The sequence below is a fragment of the Crotalus tigris genome, unplaced genomic scaffold (genome assembly GCF_016545835.1).
Source record: "Crotalus tigris isolate CLP2741 ecotype Arizona unplaced genomic scaffold, ASM1654583v1 scf7180000018548.2558034, whole genome shotgun sequence".
NCBI classification, from domain to species: Eukaryota; Metazoa; Chordata; class Lepidosauria; order Squamata; family Viperidae; genus Crotalus; species Crotalus tigris.
In genome coordinates, this window is record NW_024097071.1 from 424,980 (window position 1) to 444,797 (window position 19,818).

General features: G+C 37.0%; 2 protein-coding genes and 1 non-coding gene across 6 annotated transcripts; 2 read left to right on the forward strand and 1 right to left on the reverse strand.

The window, feature by feature from the left end:
• Window positions 1-926: 926 nt before the first annotated feature.
• SLC25A3 (solute carrier family 25 member 3) lies at window positions 927-10,064 on the forward strand. 3 transcript variants are annotated; one of them, XM_039354057.1, is made up of 8 exons: window positions 927-1,085; window positions 1,238-1,403; window positions 3,548-3,675; window positions 6,624-6,803; window positions 6,897-7,078; window positions 7,799-7,971; window positions 9,527-9,637; window positions 9,718-10,064. In XM_039354057.1, exons 2-8 carry the CDS (start codon window positions 1,250-1,252, stop codon window positions 9,876-9,878), a joined length of 1,089 nt encoding a protein of 362 aa, XP_039209991.1. In that variant the 5' UTR covers window positions 927-1,085; window positions 1,238-1,249; the 3' UTR covers window positions 9,879-10,064. The 3 variants fall into 3 exon arrangements, with proteins under 3 accessions (XP_039209991.1, XP_039209993.1, XP_039209992.1); XM_039354059.1 differs by having other exon boundaries at window positions 3,551-3,675; XM_039354058.1 differs by lacking the exon at window positions 3,548-3,675 and adding an exon at window positions 3,822-3,946.
• On the forward strand, window positions 7,185-7,424 carry LOC120312867. Its single transcript, XR_005557981.1, has one exon. It is a non-coding gene; the product is annotated as a small nucleolar RNA SNORA53 (small nucleolar RNA).
• LOC120312828 (IKBKB interacting protein) lies at window positions 9,896-19,808 on the reverse strand. 2 transcript variants are annotated; one of them, XM_039354060.1, is made up of 4 exons: window positions 19,647-19,806; window positions 19,206-19,379; window positions 16,486-16,603; window positions 9,896-11,963 (listed from the first exon to the last, which is right to left on the reverse strand). In XM_039354060.1, exons 2-4 carry the CDS (start codon window positions 19,355-19,357, stop codon window positions 11,259-11,261), a joined length of 975 nt encoding a protein of 324 aa, XP_039209994.1. In that variant the 5' UTR covers window positions 19,358-19,379; window positions 19,647-19,806; the 3' UTR covers window positions 9,896-11,258. The 2 variants fall into 2 exon arrangements, with proteins under 2 accessions (XP_039209994.1, XP_039209995.1); XM_039354061.1 differs by lacking the exon at window positions 9,896-11,963 and adding an exon at window positions 14,558-15,472 and having other exon boundaries at window positions 19,647-19,808.
• Between the last annotated feature and the right edge of the window lie 10 nt (window positions 19,809-19,818).

Here is a 19,818-nt window from a genome sequence, read left to right on the forward strand (position 1 = left end):
CTGTACTTAGAAAGCACACAATTGTATCCATGCCACCTTGACTGCTATATACATAAACACAAATTGTAAAGTTGATGTGTACATACATAACAGCAACATACTTAACGTGGGGGTGGTGTATGTGCACTGTATGTACATATGATTATATTAGTCCTATATGTGAGATAAAGGCTGACACAATGTTCTATGGTCATAAAGAAATATACTGTATCTGATACTAGAGTTACTGCTGTAGTGACTTTACAGTCCATAACCTTAATTCGCTGTATCCATTTTTATTATTTTTTTTACAGATGCATGTCTCCTTTAAACTTTCTGATACTGCGGCAGGGATTTCCTCCGACTCAAGTTGCGATGTCCTAGGACAGGGGTAGGCAACCTTGGCTCTTTTATGACTCGTGGATTTCAACTCCCAGAATTCCATGCTGGCTCAGGAATTCTGGGAGTTGAAGTCCACGAGTCATAAAAGAGCCAAGGTTGCCTACTCCTGTCCTAGGACCTAGGAATTTTGCATCACCTTCTCCGCTCTGCCTCAATTTTGGTTCCACCTTCTTCAGGTTCATCTTCCGGTAGGAAGGAACCGAATTCACTGCCACTAGAGCGGCAGTTTCCCCATTTTTAGTGTCGGGCGGGAGCACCATCCTCCCAATGACTTTGTCCCTGACAGAGGTTATTGGTACTGGCGGACCAATGGAGAAAGTGAGTTTGCGGCAGGCGTCGGAGCAGGATTGGCCCTTCGAGACACGGTTAGAGCCGAGGGCCAACCGCCGACCTTTTGTGAGTCTGGGTCAAATTCTAAATGACGTCGAAAGCAACCTCACAGTATTCTTAAATCTCCATGTAGTCTGGGCGGGATGAACCGAAAGCAAAATGGATTTCCTAGGCGGGGGATTTATTGCGACAGGGAAATGACGTACATTCCAGGGTCTTGCTGCCCAATCACAGCGCGAGTTTTCGGACGGTTGCCCCGCCCGTTGCGTCAGAGAGGGACAAAGTCATTGAGGAAGGTTGATTTTCGGCCTTTTAGAAGAGTCGCCGGTCGGGGAGCGGCCTGGGTAGTTAAGGGTGTTCCGCCATTTTAGGAGGTAAATTGCTGAGGGGGCTATCAGGGGGCCTAATATTTCTCAGTTTTCATCCCAGTATGGCGAGTGAGAATTTGCCCATGGAAGAGCCAGAGTGAATGTTCTGTATGAGAAGATTTGCTACTAACGACAACTATATATATTTTCCTTTGAAGTTTCCTGGCGCCATGTTTTCCACTATTGCGCCGCTTGTGCGGCTCAATCCATTCCACACGCCTCAGCTCGAGTTGCATCAGAACAGTTGCGGCCCGAGGAAGCGCCTGATTGAATCGGAAGAGGTCTCTTGCACTCGTCGGAGCCTGGCAGCCGCTTCCGCAGAAGGTGAGGCGTGAGTAGTCGGGAAAGGGTATTCCTTCCTTGGAAGGGTCTGAGCCTCTTCGTCTCCCTGTTCCTGTTCCTTCAGGTGGCATGGTGTTAGGGGAATCCAAGTGCAGTCTCCTTGAGGACAAGTAAGGTCACCGAGCCCTTGATCAATTCATAAAACCTAATTTAAATCCAATTGCTTTGCCTTTCTGACGTTGAAGGCCCGGGTGGATCTTTTAGGATCCCGACCCTGGTTTAGAACTATTGATCAGCGACCTTGAGAGTGACCTGTTTTAATTCAGCAGGAAATTAAGAGGTTTCATAATTTCAAAGGATGCTACTCCAAAAAAAATCCCTGGGTGGAAGAAAATGATTTGTTTCTATTGTAACTAGTTAGCATAGTTTTCCTAATACTGAGAATGTAATTTTGAAGGTCACAATGAAATTGAAAATGGTAGTGATAAAAAAATGATATTAAGTTGTGAGGAGGGGTTGAAAAAAGTGCTACATTTGTTCATAATATATAAGTTTTACAATAAGCAATACATATTACATTATTAAAGCACTAAAGTAATATTTTAAAATGCTTGTTATTTTAGCAAATGCCAAGTTTCATTTACACTACATTATTAGATTATTACACTTCAAAGGTCATCTTACTTTAAAGCAAAATTGTTGAATCGTTCAGCCACCCTCATGTGACTTTTAAAGTCTTATAGAACCTTTGTCAGATGCATGAGGCATTCATTTCAGTTGGTAATTGTACTTTTTAAAAAAATATACATGCTGCATAAAAAGTAATGTAAAATGTATAATGTAAAATAATGTTGCTGGTGGGTTATCACAGTGAATGTTCATAGCAGTGCTAATTTGGTTTCTAACTATTTTGGTTTATAGAAATTTCACAGTCCATGCCACCTTGTTCAGGGCCCTGTCTTTTGGTTTACATATCCATTCATGAATTATATCCCTCTTGATTGAGAATAAAGATTCATCCTTTGAGATTAAAAAATATTCAGCCTAAAAAGAAACAGATGTTTTAGGATTGTCCTGTAGATCTATTAGTTCAGGAGTCTTCAAACTTGGCCCTTTTATGACTTGTGGACTTCAACTCCCAGAATTCCTCAGCCTGGCTGAGGAATTCTGGAAGTTGAAGTCCACAAGTCATAAAAAGGCCAAGTTTGAAGACCCCTGTATTAGTTGAACTCAGTTATGCCCCCTCTTCCATTACTCTTCTCTGCAGCCCTCCTTCCTATAACATTTTTAAAGAAGCAAGACAAGGAAAGAAGGGGAAACTGCATCTTATTCATTCTACCTTATATTTTATATTATAGTTTTTTATTTTGAAACAAATTGATTTTTATCTCAGTTTTTGTTCAAGAATCACATTATATACATGGCACCTTTTCCCATTTCTCCCCACAATGACTTTGTAGATGGGTTGGCTGGGAGAGGATTAAAGGCCCAAAGTCATGAGTAAATTTTTGTGGCTGAGAGCCGACTGGAGCTTGGATCTCTTCAGCATCAGTACAGCATTTTACCACTACAGTAACCTGTTGCTGCTTCTGCGTAATATCTCATACATACCTATTATACTATTCTCTTTCAGGATGTAGGGATTATTACTTATAGAGGGATATAGATAATGGCTGTTGACCATAAATAATTATTATACTCATAAATATTCATGTTCACTGGGTCACTACTGCATGTAACTCAGAACATGGTGAAGACTACTATTGCATAAATAATCAGGCTATATTCAAATAATTACAGAGATGAGAGTTGTTCACTTGATGCTCGAAGTACCTATGAATATATATAGGTATACTTAAAGAATTTAAAAAAATGCTGTTCTTACACTAGAATTAGACCTCAAGATCTGAAAGGCTGTTTTAAATATCAAACAAATATCTTACTTGTAAGTTTAATATAATTGGATTTTAATTAAATCTAATTTTAGATTAATCTATTTTTAATCTAATTGGATATTGTCCTAATCTTAGTATTTTCTGGTATGGGGAATACAACAGAAAAGTACTGCATTAAAATAAATGGATGATTATTTTTTTCATGAATGATAGTTATGGCTATATTTTAAATTGTATTCACTTGTTGAACATTATTTGATATTTTCTTTGAAAACTTTTTCTCTTTTTAAGCAGAAGAATATAGCTGTGCATATGGCTCTGGCAGATTCTTCATTCTTTGTGGTCTTGGTGGAATTATTAGTTGTGGTACTACACATACAGCATTGGTTCCCTTAGATCTTGTTAAATGCCGAATTCAGGTTGGATTTGCATGTTAGATGAAATGAATTATATAGCATGCTAAAGTGTGAGGTCTTACTAATCTAATGAAAATGTATATTTCACTGAAATTTCAGCCTTGCATGTGATTTCCTTAACAGCATGGTGTGTCTTTTCTTTACTACAGAAGAATATAGTTGTGAATATGGATCACTCAAGTTTTATGCTTTCTGTGGCTTTGGTGGAGTGTTAAGTTGTGGTCTGACACATACAGCAGTCGTACCTTTGGATTTAGTGAAATGTCGCATTCAGGTTTGTATATTGCCAAATTTTAGAATATTAACTTTCTTCTGGAATCAGATACTGAATTCTATTAGGACGCTTCTATTTCTTTTAACTCTGATAAATGTAATTAAGGCACACTAGGATATAAAATAATAATCAATTACATAATTGTCATTTTAAACATACTGTACATTAAAAATATTTCTCATAATCTGAACTGAATCAAATTGGCAATATGTGGTTTTTGAAAAGATGTAATAATATTTCCTATTTGTTCCTGATAGGTTCATAAATAGTTGAAAATGTTATCAATCGTTTGGATATATACTTCCACGTTAAACACTGCAGCTGTAACTGAAATGCAGTTTAAAGGATAATCATCTTCCTTATGAAAATAATATTTCTGAGCTGCCCAGAGTTGGTTGAAATGGGGGGGGGGTCAAAACTTGCCAATTTTGAGATGGTAAGAAAGACGAAATCTATAATAATCATGCCAATGCTAAGATTAGGATAAAGTTTAGTTCTTAAAATCGTGAATCAATACCTATTTTAACGATGTGGTTGTACAATATTACATTAAATGATGACTACAGCTGCTTAGAAATCTTACAAGAATTTAATTTCGCAAAATTAATTCAACTGTTATGTTTTTCTAAAGCAGCTAAATATCTTGAGGAATCTTTTTACAACATTGTGATCCAAACATATTGCAGAAAATGTAATCCTGCTTATACTGAAGTCAGAAAAGCCAGAAAGTAAGAGGAAAGTGAAATGGAACAAGTCAGTAGAGGGCGCATGAGGTAGGAAGGTAGGAACAGAGAGATTGAATACTACAATACTATGTTTTATTAATAAAATATTTTTAGGATTATTGAAGAGTTAACTTTATCACATTTAGGTAAACCAAGAAAAACTGCTAAGAAATTTCCATTTTTTTCATGGCATTTAAGAATTTATGCAGTTTTCCTAAATATCAGGAATATTTTCTTTTATTCCATCCAGAACTATTTTTCTTTTAACACTATAAAAAAATACTATATTCTTTCATTAATACAAATTTAGTATGTATAGTCCTTCATATGAAGATTTTCCTTAAAAGAATAAAAAATTCTTAAAAGATTAGACCTATTTCTAATCAGATACTCAGCAAATAATCACTACTGCCATTCATTCCTAGATCTTGAAATGGACCAATCAGTTTTCTGTGCTCTTACATTGTTCCTACCCATCCAGTCATGTCATGCGATGAATCATTGCTTCCATAGATTGCATATTCAGAATGTTGTCATTCCCCCCAAACCATTCCTGGTTATTTTATTATCAATTAATAGAGTGTAATATGCAGCTATCACCAGTTAAAATATTATTTCCATATATACTTCAACACTCTAGATAACATATAAATTAACTTTTTATGCATAATAAAACATAACTTCATCTTCATGGATGTGTTAGTTCAGTAATACCAGGTTACTTTAACATTTCTTTTAATTTCATACACAGAAAACCTACTTTTCAATGAAAGAAATTCATGCTCTTTATCATAGCCTTTTGCATTCCAAGTTGCAGTCTTCCATAGAACATGGGCTTATAAATATTGCCCATCAATACTGGTCATAGTTTTGATTGAGATTTTCACATAAACTAGTCTTATAGTCACATAAACATCTTTAAGACAGATATTTTTAGTTAACATAATTACCTTCAATGACATTCATTATTCTCTGCTCATACTAAGAATACCAATCAATTTTGGCCAGTATATACAAAACAAAGCCCAGTTTTACCTCAAGCAGGCTTACATTGTATATAAACAATGATCTCAAATTATGGAAACTATCTTGCAAACCAACTGTTGCCCACTGTCTGAACAATTAGAAGGTATTGCTGCATGCTGATAAAACATTAGGTCACAAGTTAAATTTCTTACTTAAATTTTATATTTCATATATTTTAGCAGCATCAAAACTTGGAAACTACTTTCTGCTAATACCTTTCACTTGGAAACTTTACTTTTTGCTAATACTTTTCACTTGGAAACTACTTTCTGCTAACACTTTTCACATAGTTTTTTCCCTTTTTATTCTCTATTCTAACAGAGCCTTATTTTCCTAATGATTCCTAAATTTATCTTGCAACTAAACGTTACTGCTTGATGTTCCCCTTCATTCTAGTTTGTTAGCCACTTGAATACAGATTCTAACTGCTCTTTAATGAGGCTTCTATCATTTATGTGGTATGTATATATGCACATTTAAATTATATAAACAGGTAGTCCTCTCAACAATGATAATTAAAAGCAGCAACTCTATCACTAAACAGTGTGGTTGTAAAGTATGACATGTGACTGCACCAAGTTTTAGCAGTCCCAGTTGCTGTCTTTAGGCAAATCTTGCAGTTGCAGTGTCCCACAATCATGACAACCTCCTGCTACTTCTCCATTGACTTTGCTTTTTGAAAGTCAAAGATGCAATCACATGAACACAGAACACTTAGCAACATCAGATTGCTAAGGGGCCCGAATCAAAATCATGTGACTCAGGGACACTACAATGACCACAACAATGAGGACCCATTGTAAGTACCCCTCATTCAGTGTTGTCATAATTTCAGTTGGTGAATGAGTGGTCATTCAACAAGGACTACCTATATGCAATCATTTATAATATTGCTTATTTTAACTTACTTTTAAAAACCTGTTTAGGTGGATCCTCAAAAATACAAAAGTATCTTCAATGGATTTTCAGTCACTCTCAAAGAAGATGGCGTTCGTGGCTTGGGAAAGGGATGGGCTCCAACTTTTATTGGCTATTCCATGCAAGGACTTTGCAAATTTGGTTTTTATGAAGTTTTCAAAATCCTGTATGGCAACATTTTGGGAGAGGTAAGCTCTTGCAGTTCATAACTTAGCTTTATTTTCTTCTGATTTGTTCAGTAGAAGTTTTATGACTATTTCTAATTTGCTACAATGTTTTAGGAAAATGCATATTTGTGGCGTACATCATTGTATTTAGCTGCATCTGCCAGTGCAGAGTTCTTTGCTGATATTGCTCTGGCTCCAATGGAAGCTGCTAAGGTTCGCATTCAGACACAGCCTGGATATGCTAATACATTGAGGCAAGCACTTCCCAAAATGTTTGCAGAAGAAGGTATTTGGTCGTAAGTATTTGAAATTTCCTGCACGTAGTCTCTATATACGAATTATTAAATCTCAAATTAAGGACATGTTCAGAGTTATTGCAACAGTTCTGAAACAGCACGAGCCAACATGCTTCCTTAGATCCATCTTTGTTTGATGTCTCTTTACTGAGTTCTGCTTATAGATTTTGTCATGAGTAGCTCCAGCTAAGAGGGATCAGCAACTTTACGGTTGCACAGTCAAAGATGCTTGAGTCATTGGCATGTAAGAATAATATACCTTCATTCTAGTCACTTATATTCTGATAGAAATGGCTGTACTGTATGTCATTTTCTCCTATCAGAATTTGGCTGGAGTGTGGACATTTATCCAAGCAGCTAAATTGTTTTTTCAATTAAAGCCGGGAAAGACATATATATTCATTTTTTCTACCTTTCTAAAAATTAACATCACGTAATTTTAATTTTATGGAGTTGTTGGATGGTATCTGATCTGCAACAGAGTACTAAAACTAGAATTTGACAACTTCGGCATGATTTTGCTCACTGTATCTAAAGGTTTTGAGTTCATTGCTGGTTGCTGTTTATTCCTTTTTAATTCTGAATGCCAATGTATCCATCTCTAAATTTATACTTCTTCTCTTAGGAGGTTAATTGTAGGTTAATAGAAGTGAACAGTTTATTTTGTGATTCCCTTTAATAAAAACTCAGTAAATGTCCTAATTTCTGGTTATTCTGCAGTTTCTACAAAGGAGTTGCTCCACTGTGGATGAGGCAGATTCCATACACTATGATGAAGTTTGCCTGCTTTGAAAGAACTGTGGAAGCTCTTTACAAATATGTTGTTCCCAAACCAAGAAGTGAATGTTCAAAAGCAGAACAGCTGGTTGTTACATTTGTAGCAGGCTATATTGGTAAGAAACATTTCTCAACTTTCAAAAAGAATGGTGGTGATGGTGATAGTTGCAATAGACAAGCTTTTTTCAATATGATATAACAAAATGTGCTAATTTTCAGTTTGACTAATGGCTAATAATTTTAAATAAGATGAATACTTGTTGCAGTTATAGGGAAATTTAACCTTAATATAAAGCTTCTGTAGCACCACTTATACATATCCATTGAATGAGGGGAACTTGGACAGGCTGTGGCAAAACTATTGTGCTTAAGACATTGCAGCAAGCTGCAGTCATGTGATCACCATTTATTACCTTCCTTTCTGGCTTTCCAGAAGCAAAGTCAAAGGGGAAGGTGGCAAGTTGTTTCTGTAAGTCATTCCCACCTATTTTTTCTCCCAAGGAGCCCCACTATGGAATTCAAGAGAGATGCCGGGAATTTTGTACTCACTAGGGCAGTGGTGGCAAACCTATGGCACGCGTGCCAGAGGCGGCACTCAGAGCCATCTCTGGGCACGTGCACCATGACCTGGAGATGGCAACTGTCCCTCTTCAACCAGCTGCCCGCTAACTTGCCGAGCTCCCATGTGGCCAGATGCATCCCAGCACGGCTGGTTTCCCCCCCATCCCATCCCTCCTGGCCTTGCATGCTCTCCTTTTCCTGGGGACAACCCACTGCCGTCCAGCTCAGAGGCAGCTTCTCTAAACTGCTGGGGGTGGCCTGCGGAGCCCCAGAATGCGCCGGTTGAGGGGCCGGCAGGCTGTAGCTGCTGACGGACACTGTTAGCCCCCATGTGCTCACTGGCCTCTGTGCAGGAGCCAATGGTGTCAGGCAGCAGCCACCCCGGCTCCTGCCTTACCTTGGCCCGCGGCAATGGCACTCCCGCCCTGCCTCGTCTCACCCTGCAGGATGAGCCTCCTGCCCACCACCCCACCAGCCAGAGACCCCTGGATCTCCTCTAACCCTGCTTGGCCCCCACAGGCATCCCTCCCCATGAGCAACATCGAGGTGACCACGCCCGCCTTGGCCATACCCACCCAGTCTGCCATGCCCACCCAGTGGGCCACGCCCACCCAGCAATTGCAGTTTGGACACTCGGGCTCTAAAAGGTTCGCCATCACTGCACTAGGTTGAAGCCATCTGCAACCCCCAACCTGCGCTCCTTAGTATCTGGCTATACCCACATAGCACCCCTCCCATCTGCCTGCTGCCTTGCCAGCTCCCCATTATTGCCAGTTCCTACCTATGCTGGCCCACCTGTATCCTTCAGTGTTACCTCACTGGCCCTCATCTGCCTGGCCAAACATCACAGTACCTGGTCACGATAGCAGGACACCCATCTGCACTCCTTACCTGGAAATCCTACCTCTTTCTGGTTAATGATCTTGCAGTCGTATAGTGGCAAGATCATCCAGCACTGTTGGGATTGCCATTACTAAGCAATGCAGTCAGATGACATTGTACTTTACATTATATAGCAATGGCAATTCTGTTCCCAGTTGCTGTCATAACCTGAGGGCTACCTGTAATCATCATGCGCTAAGAAAAAAAAATAAAATTAATTCTTTTCAGCTGGTGTCTTCTGTGCCATTGTCTCACATCCTGCTGATTCTGTGGTGTCTGTGTTGAATAAAGAAAAAGGCAGTTCAGCTCTGGAAGTACTGAAAAGGCTGGGATTCAAGGGTAAGTATCAAAATAAGTTTTTTTTTAAAAGAGATTCAATAAATGTTTTTGGTTACTAAACCTGGTGTGTTTCTCCTCAGGAGTATGGAAGGGTCTGTTTGCCCGTATCATTATGATTGGTACCCTGACAGCACTACAGTGGTTTATCTATGACTCTGTGAAAGTTTATTTCAAGCTTCCTCGTCCACCTCCACCTGACATGCCAGATTCCTTGAAGAAAAAGCTTGGTCTTACTGAGTAGATGAATGATGGACTGAATGGCTGATAATGAAACATTGTGAAACTTTATTCTCATGGAAGTATAGGACTTGCTTGGCTCGGGCTGTCACTGGTGGTAAAAATAAAGAATAACTAGAAAGACTTTGTTTTCATAATTTTAAGTCTGACAGGAGAAAATACTGTCATCCTAATAAAGAGAAACAACATATTTATGAAAATGTTTTTTTTTTATTTACCAAGTTTAACCCTCCTAAATCTGAAAGGAAGGGGGAAAGTGCACATTTTAATTTTACATTTATATTTAATAATTTGTTCTAATATGAATTAAATGTTTTTTGAAACAGTGATCTAAATGGATAATCATCATCATGTATACTATCAATGGTGCAATACAACAAAATATTTTAACCAGAGAAACCTCTAAGGAAAAAAGCTACATTAGGCAGGAAAATATCCTATACCGTTAAGGCTCTCACAAGCAAATTAATAGAGTCAGAATGAAAAACTGCAAATGTATGTTATAAATAGACCTACTTCAAGTATTCAGTTTGAATCATATGTATGAATCTATACACAGTCATCTACTATCAAAATATTTAAAAGTAGAATCTCTTTAAAATTGGTTCTGAAGTTCAGAATTAAAGAGAAAAGTTATTAGATTTTCAGAAGTACATAGATACATTTTTGGAAACCATAAATATAAGATTACATCTTTTAAGTCAGCAGTCCCCAACCTTTCATGTTTGGCGAGTGAGAGGTGGTTCTGGGTGAGTGGCAGGTGTGCACAAATGGAATTTTGCACACAAGTGCTCTCATCCCCCCACTCGTGCAAATGGAATTGCGCTCACATGGCCAGATTCAAAACAGGCTGAGGCCCAGTAGTGGGTTATAGCCTGGGAGTTGGTGTCCCGTTTTAAGTCTTGAACATTCTTTGTTGAGGATGGTTAGAAAGCATTTTACCATATCATAAGAAACAAATTAAGCCCATTTCATGTTAATGAATTACAGCTGGCACAGGAAAACATTTTAATATGAAAATACTTAACAAGTGATTTTGTCTAACTACTAAAACCTGAATCTCTTGGGTCAGAAATTCTCCAATATTGTTCTCTTCTGTTTTACAAAAATGCTGGGGATGTTTTGCAGAAACACATGATGCAAACCTAAATTGTATCAGATTTTCACCAGTGTTAAAGGTATCGTTGGATTTTCACCTGATAATTTAAAAATCTCATGATTTCACTTGAAGAATGGCTAATTCAGACATCGAAGCCATTTGAAGATTAAATCTGCTATATGCAGAGTTTTTAATTATGATTTAACATCCAACTTTGTTAGCGCAAAGTACGCTAATTTGTTAGAACTGAAATGTTCTTAGATGTGTTTCTATTTGAAATAGTTGTCATTCAGTTTCACTCTGAATTGAAGTTAAATTAGATAGCTTTTTATTCAAGAGAGCAAGTTCCTTCTGGCTTTCCAATAGATCCCCAAGTAGTCTTCCTATTCGTAATGTTAATTCATCTAATACAAGTAGCAAATGTGCCAAATCATTCTTTAAATTGTGAACTTTAGGTTTTAAATCATTTGCAAAGGCTACTGTAGTTAGAACTTTAGCTCGATCACTTTCCAATTCTAAAAGTTTATTGAATTGCTTGGCAAAGTTGGCATTCAGCTCAAATGATTTTGCTTTAATGTGCTCTACCTCTCTGGTATTTTCAGATGCAATATTTTGTAGCTTTTTAGTCCTTTCAATGCTGCTAGTGAGAAGATCTCCTATATTCTGTATTATGGCCTTTTCAACTTTATTTACTTTGTCTTCTAAAATTTCTAGATTCTCTATTAATAAGGATATATCTGTTTGAAGACCTGAAATGCGTCTAATGTCAGTCTTCACATCTGCAATTTTTACAGAGATGGCCTTAGTTTTTTCCTCATGTTTAGCAACTGCATCAAAGAGAGATGTTAAATTTTGCTGGAGCTCCTCCTCTTCTTGAATTAACCGACTGGATCTTATTTGCATGATGCTAATCTCCTTTTGCAGATGCTTCATCTGAGGAATTACGTTAAGGTCTTCCAGTTGTTTTGTTAAACTTGGTACCATCTCACACTAAAAAGTAAAAAGTATGATGAGAATATTACATTGAAATGTAAAATATTCAGATTTCCTGCAATGAAAGGTAATTTAAAATTCTCCAGTTTTATCTGTAAGCTTTTGTAAAAGGAAAGGGGAATATTCTTATATGCTTTCCTTAGCTTATTAAATAAAGCATTAGGTTTGTGAGCCTTTTATGCTGATGTTATAGAACTTGGATATAGTGGTTTCTGTACAAGTTATGAGAAGCCCCCGCTGACTGTTAAACATTCTTCATGTGATTTCCAGCCGGTATCTCTGTCATAGACCAGCATAAAAGTAATAATAACATCTTTTTAAAACTTTATTGGATTGAGAGTGAGATAGTGTTTAATGTTAAAAAAGCATAAAATTAAAGCAGATAAAAAGCTTAAGATAATATACTTAGCATTTCTTCCAGCTATTTTTTTCCACTGTTAACCTTATATTTGGGATAAGAGAAAATGATTGGGCCAAGGTCATCCTGTGAACTACCATGCTGAAAAGGAACCTCAATCTTGGTTTTTCTTATCTATTACATCAGACTGGTAACTGGTAACAGCTGCCTCATCTGTATCCTAGAATCAAGCTTGACTTCTTGTACGCAGATATTTCCATGTACAGGTAATCCTTGCTGAAAGTCCATTCAGCAACCGTTTGAAATTATGATGGCATTGAACAAAATGATTTACAACTTCATTGAAGTTCTGACTGTTGCACTGTACTTAGCCACATGAACAAAATTCAGGCCCACTGGCATTTATAACTGCATTTTGACCACATATCCAGTGTTGCCAGCTGCCACCACCACCTATCTCTGCTTATCCAGCTGGGGTCTTTTTCATGCCACCCTCTTTCATGCCAGTGTTGTTGGGGTTTCTCTTATCCCTTGCCAAGCGTCTCTGCACCCTGCCCTGGACGTCATTTCACAAATCAACCAGGCCTTTTTCAAAAAAAAAAAAAAAAGATCTAGGTGGAAGGATCCTCCTTTCACATCTCTGCCTTTTTTGAGAGAAATTTGTGAAAGAGGGCCCAGGCATGAAAGGACCTTCTAGATGGGTACTTTTCTGAAAAAGTTCTGGTTGGTGTACAAATAGAGGTCTTGAGTGAGGCATGAATGGTGGCCCAGGAAGGGAGCAAGAGAAGTCTGGTGGCACTGATGCAAAAGGCAGTGTGAAATAGGGCCCAACTGGTACAGTGGTGGCACACAGAGTGATAGGTAGGAGTGGGTAGCAGGAGCAGCTGGTAACTGTAGGTGGTCAGCCATAAGGGGAAAAGATTGGGGGAGATAAGCAGGTGGGGGAAATTCAAGAGGAGGCATTCTCTTACATTATCTAGGCTTGGGACTGAAAAGGACCAAGCCTGGAATGGCTTGGATTGGGGTATGATCCTTGGCTAACAACTGATGAGATTATCTAACTTGTTAATTAACAAGTTAACAAGCAATGCTTGGTCCCAATTACCATCATAATTCCAGGACTACCTATATTTTTCTTGGCAACATACAAAAGAGGTTTGTAATCTGCCTTGTAGGATTTTTTCCTCTTCCTAATCTTTTCACTCCCATCAAAATAAGACTCATTCTCAAATTTTGCAACATAAGAGTTGTCAACTGATACTGTAAGAAATTATTAAATTCAACGTGTTCAGAAAATGGGAAAATTTCAAATACTCATTGATCCTATCAAGTTTATCATCAATATCATGTTGAATTCTTGTAATTCTTAGAGAAATGAGGATCAACCCAGTCTTCATGTGTAATTTGTACTTAGCACAAGAAGCCACCACCTGCATGGGGTTGTGAAACCCTAATAACCTGTACACAGCAGATGACACTATTCTGATAGATGAAAATGTGGATGATCGGCAAGTAATCCAATTCTTTCTAATAATAAAAGGAACAAGTGAAAAAAAATGATAATTTATAAAGAAATCAAAATAAATTGTATCAAGTGCAGCAACCTGCCTTAGAATGTGACTGTGAAGACAAGAGGCAATAGATCGCTTCTGCCTTTTATATCACCAATAAATAAACCAGATTTTTTTAAAAATACATATACTGCATATTGCAGTACTTGATAAGGCAGCAATGAAATTCTAGAAAAGATACTTAAATGCCAGAATATATCATGCTGGCAATTTCCCCCCCTGCTCTAGGAAAATGAAAGTTGGATTTGAAGAAGCATAAACTCAGTACTGATGCTTTTGAATTTTGATGTCAGAGAAGACTCCTGAGAATACCATGGATCGTGAAGAAAACAAATGAATCATACGCAAAATCTCTACAATAGAGAGCTTTCACTTGAGGCACAAATAAATCACACTGAAATCATCAGCTTCTAGACACTTTATATGCAAAGATCTGTCTGTATCTTTTAAGAAATCTATAATGCTGAGATAGGTGGAAGGCCAACCTGCAGCAGTAGCTTGATTACAGTGGTAACTGGAAGCCTTGAAGGATCAGGTTAATGAGAAATCCCCCTGTATATCTACAACATATGATCGAAACTGATTCAATGACATATGACCCAAATAATGAGCTTAATAATCACTGAATTATTTGCAACATGAATAAATAGATGTTTCCAGTATGTTAACAAATCTTTCAGTATTTATTTTCTTTGTGTACATGTGTCTCCAAAAATATAAATGATAGCCAAAGAAACGTTAGGTTTATACAGCTGCCATACCAATACTGTTCACACTATGGTGGGCTTCTGCTGCTACTTCTGCAAAATCTTTAAGCTTTGCTTGTAACATTAATGGTTGATTCTGTGGTATTAAGATTCTTCTTCATTTTTTATTCAGCTATCTTTGGACTGCATGTCTTCAAGAGTGTTCTGTATGTTCATTATTTCAGAAGTAGCTTTCATTATTTCATTTTCTACACTAATTACCTTTGTGATCATGTCTTCTTTTTTTCTTTCTGCAGCAACAAGTTCACTTGATAGTCTAAGAATGGAATAAATAGCATTTTCTATCACTGGTAAAGAGGTCTTGCATTCCTGCAGTTTGTCTTCAGAAAATACAAGTTTCTGGTACAGATCATTACTTCTGACCAAAAGACTTTTGTGATCTTCTTTTAATAGTTCAGCTATGTTTTTATCCAACTGCAGCTGCTGTTCAATCCTTATCAGTTCATTTTCCTCTTGCCTATTTAATGTTTTAAGGTTCATAATTGTACTGTCTTCTAGATCTTTCAGTCTTTCTGAAAGTTTTTTTAGTCCCTTATCCATTGTATTGATCTGGGAAATTATTTCACTATGTAAAATCTTGGTATCCAACCTTAAGTTGCTGGTATTTGTGTCCATCTCAGACGTGCTTCTTTCCCAGGAGTATACCACCTTTTGAAAGGTTTTGCTAATAGTCTGAAACTTTTTAGAGCATATCTTTCGACTATTTTGAATATTCTCTATGAAGTTATGAAGGATAGACACTTGTTGCTCAAAATCACTTATGATGGAAACGTATGAAGCAACCTCCTGCAGGACACTCGAAGATTCAAACTGCATTTTTAACACAAAACAATGTCCATTTTCACTTACTGTTTGCAAGTTATATACAGTGTATTTAAATTTTATCTGACTATGAACCTTTGAATGGCATGCAAAAGACAAACTTGTTTGCAAAAGGACAGGAGAATCAAAACAATTTAAAACATGGAAGCAAGACAAATACGAAGCAAAAGTTATTACTATTTTAAAAAAAACAATGAAAGAAACAACAAGCTACTGCTAAGTATAGAAAGGCAGACAGAGGAGTAATAGAACAAATAGAGCTACAATGAAGAGAGTTTATATTAATGGTGTGAAGAAAGAAGAATAAAAACAGTTGTTTTTATTTTACAATATCATTTGATTATGGCAATTTCTCCCTGGCATTTTTTACTAAATATTATTTCAAAAGACAAAACTGATGACCAGGAGAACTCAGCTGTGTTTGGAAGCATTCATGGTCCTAATCAGTTGGCTATGATTTTCCAAAAATCATTCTTAAAACTATACTGAAAATTACAGATGCTATATCATTGTAAACAAGCCATTAACTCAGACTTAAATTATTGTGTAATGGTTAAACTGTTCATAGTGCTCCTGGTGGGAAAAATTGGAAGAGTGAGTGCTATGTATAGAGACTTTAATGAAAAGCAAGTTATAGATTTAGGAAATAATATATTATTGATTCAAATTGAGGCTAGAAAAATTCAGTGCAAGCTATTTCTAAATTAGAATAGGATTGCAGGTAAACAATTTTTATGTACACTTACTTTGAAAAAGATCCACTAAATCCAATGGCATTTACTTCCAAGTAGGTATACATAGTATTGCAGTTTTTGGTATATTTCACTATTTAGATTTCAATCAAATGACTGCTTTGAATATTAAACTTAATTTTCAATCTAGATTAGTATATTTAATTGTTCAACAAATTTTTCCTGATGACTGTAAATGGCTGATGCAATGGCAGATTTCAGATAGTAAGAAATACCAAGTTTTATAGCAATATCTATTTGAATTATTACCTTTTCAGAGATTGTGCTAATTTTATTTTCCATATCTTGAAACTTTACAGCTTCTTCCTTTAATAGGTGATATTTCTTCTCTACAGCAGCCAACTGAACAGACTGCTGAAAAAGAAACCTGAGAAATGTAGAAAAACCAAATGTTTAGCAACAAAACATTTAAAAGTTAAATGTTCCACAATTTTAGAATAAACTGCAATAATTTACGAACACATTTGCACAAAAGGCTATATATAATTTATATCCTAATATCCAACAAAATGTATAGTTCAATGGAATTGATGGCTTTGCACAAATCAGAAATGCATTTGCTGATTATAAACAATATTTTGCTGATTGCTGATAAACAATCTCTATTTATTAATTTTTGCTACATTGCATTAATCTACAAGAGCAGATTTTCAGAGGTGCCTAGAGAAAGAGAATTGTAGGAAAGCCTACTGATCAAATGTCACCAAACAAGCTAATCCAGTCATTATTTAGGCACATATTAAGTACAAATAGTGCGTATATATAAAGCCAAAACCCTGGCCCAAACTCTTTATTGAATTCCCATATGGATACGAGGCTTCAAGGATTATATTGAAAGAACCCAGGCTGTTTTTCTTAGGAAACTTCTGGTTCTTCCTCGTGTTGGATTTGCTTCGATGTACCTGGAACTGGGCATTCGTTCAGTCGAATGCATGGTATGGATTAACACCTTTAAATGGTGGTTTTGGGTGCTTTTTTCGGCAGTCCCTGGTAGCTACCTCTCCCTGGTGTTTGCTGACTCTCATACTTCTCGTTGGGAGAGGGAGCTGATGAAGAAACTCCACTTGCTAGGTTTTACGGGGGATGCTTTGGGAGATTACGGTCTCAAGGACACCCAGTTTAGGGTAGTCCAACGGCTTGTGGACATAGATTTGCAATACTTAAGAGCCAGAGCCAACAAAACCTGCTCCCCTTTGATCTTTAGCCATTCTAATAATTATGGATTGAGGATGGCTTCATATTTCTATACTTTAACCATCCCCAAGTATAGAAGAGTCTTTTCCCTAGCCCGTTTCAATGTCTTGCCCTCAGTACTACTCGACGGGCGATTCAAGAGGCTCCTGTTTAGTGAGCAACTATGCCCCTGTGATAGGGCTGAAGTTGAAACTGTGGAGCATGTCCTATCATACTGTCCTATGTATAACACAGCCAGAATTAAATTATTGTCTCTCCTTGGAATTGATCCCTCTGGTTCTAATGTTAGTAATTTGGTCTTATATTGTCTAGGGGATGGCTCCTCCTATATTACTTCTCAGGTTTCTAAATTTCTTTTAAGAGCTGTAACTATTAGAGGAGAACGTTGTAATTCCCTTTCGCCAAGGCTTCTGGTGTTAATTGTTTGTGATTATATTTTTCTTGTGTTTTCTTTTGTTGCACTTGTATTTTGGTCTGTGACCGCAAAATAAATTTTATTATTATTAGTACAAATAGTTTTATTAACATCTGCTTCTGCTATTCAATTAACATTTAAATCTTATTTTCAAGAATAGCGAGCAACTATGAAATTTTACATAAATAACCAGATAAACTGACATAGAGAATTCTTTAGCCAGCCTATCTCTATACATATATTACTAGAATAGATTTTTACTTCTACGCAATTATACAAAGGAGGCCATTTCATCTTGACTTCATAAATGAATTATAAATGTAACATTTAACATAAGTATAAATTGAAGATTAATATCATGCTATGAAATGGTTATTTAAATCCTTTTTTGCTGATGACACAGAGGTATGAAATAGAATTGACATTCCTGGGAATATTTGTAACATAAAAAACTATTGGGCATTACTAGAAAATCGATCAAAAATGTGAGACTGCAGTTCAGTGTTTCTAAATGTAAGATCATACAGCTGGGGAAAAAGAATCCTTTGCAGAGTACAATATTGGGGGTACAGTGTTAGGCACAACAATAGAAGAAAAGGATTTTGGTGTGCTCATAGCAGATGACTGCAAAATGAGCAAACAGCGTGGCCAGGCAGCATGAAGACAAACAAAATTCTGGGATGCATCACTAGAAGGATCACTGGCAGGAAAAAGGAGATCCTAATCCCACTATACAGGGCTTTCTTTAGTCAGACCCTATTTGGAATATTATTTCCAATTCTGGATACCTTACTTAAAAAAATATTGATAAGATTGAGCAAGTCCAGTGATTGGCAATAAAAATGTTGCAAGGTCTGAGAGACAAGATATCAAGAGAGATTGGAGGATCTGAGTGTGTACAGCCTGGACAACAAAAGGAAAATGGGGGACATGATTGAAACCTTTAAATATATTAAGTGTGAATAAGGTTCTAAAAGGCAGTATTTTCAATATTAAGCAAAAATCAAGAATACAGGGACATAACCTCAAATTGACAGGAGGGAAATTAAAAAGTAATGGTAGAAAAGTTATTTCACAGAAAAAGTAGTGGAAGCTTGGAACCAACTTCCAGCGGAGGTAGAAGTTCCAATCACCAGTAACTGAATTTAAACATTCTTGAGATAAACACGTCCATCATCCAATAAAATAAAAATTAAAAATAATAAAGAAAACACAAAATCTCAAAGGGCAGACTTGATGGACCACTAGGCATTTTTCTGCCATCAGTTTGTCCACCCAGCCAAAATCAAGAATTAACACTTTTATTGTCTTTTATCATTAATTACATGCCATCAAGAGTTAATTCTTTAATTTGGCTTACCATGATAGCCCTAGACTGGCAACAAGAGATAACAGACTTGAAGCTGTTTGCAGATCCATCCTCATGGATTTGGTATTCTTGAAAACTTGTTTCTTTTGTTCATCTTCATTTGGCTTGGAAATGTTTGCTTTCCTCCGCTTGACTTCGGACATGTCTTGATGCAGGATTCATGCACTGAATTGAAGAAGTGTGTCAATCTCCTAATAGTTTACCTCCAAAGGAAGCTCCCTACATTCCCCGTGAATTTTTATTTAGAAGTAAATTTCATTCGGGACAAAACCAAATTTACTTCCCACTAAATGTACTTAATGCTAAACAACATTGCTCCTATATTCTAGAAACTTGCTTCTCTACTGTTGGGAATTAAAACTGCAGCGTTATCTATATAATCCTTTCCCTTTCCACCGCTCTCCAGTTTCCCCCTTCACCCACACACTTTACCTCCACAACAGAAAGTTAAAACACTTGAACTGATCACCCTCCTAATCGTATTCCAGCCCAGCGCCCAACTCGAAGCTCTCTGGAAAGATTCTTCTCCGCCGCCGCCACTCCGAGACAGACCGCCACGTCCAAGCGCATGCTCGGCTATGCACGCCCCCTCCCCTTCCGCCAT

What these genes read in the sequence shown, in the direction of transcription:
- SLC25A3 (XM_039354057.1), top strand. Translation starts at nt 1,250, where the DNA reads ATGTTTTCCACTATTGCGCCGCTTGTGCGGCTCAATCCATTCCACACG. An exon ending in GCAGAAGAAGGTATTTGGTC is followed by an intron (nt 7,079 to 7,798) that starts GTAAGTATTTGA and finishes GTTATTCTGCAG; the next exon opens with TTTCTACAAAGGAGTTGCTC. An exon ending in GAAAAGGCTGGGATTCAAGG is followed by an intron (nt 9,638 to 9,717) that starts GTAAGTATCAAA and finishes GTTTCTCCTCAG; the next exon opens with GAGTATGGAAGGGTCTGTTT.
- LOC120312828 (XM_039354060.1), bottom strand. Translation starts at nt 19,357, where the DNA reads ATGTCCGAAGTCAAGCGGAGGAAAGCAAACATTTCCAAGCCAAATGAA. An exon ending in GCCAGTCTAGGGCTATCATG is followed by an intron (nt 16,604 to 19,205) that starts GTAAGCCAAATT and finishes TACATTTCTCAG; the next exon opens with GTTTCTTTTTCAGCAGTCTG. An exon ending in TTAGCACAATCTCTGAAAAG is followed by an intron (nt 11,964 to 16,485) that starts GTAATAATTCAA and finishes TTTACTTTTTAG; the next exon opens with TGTGAGATGGTACCAAGTTT.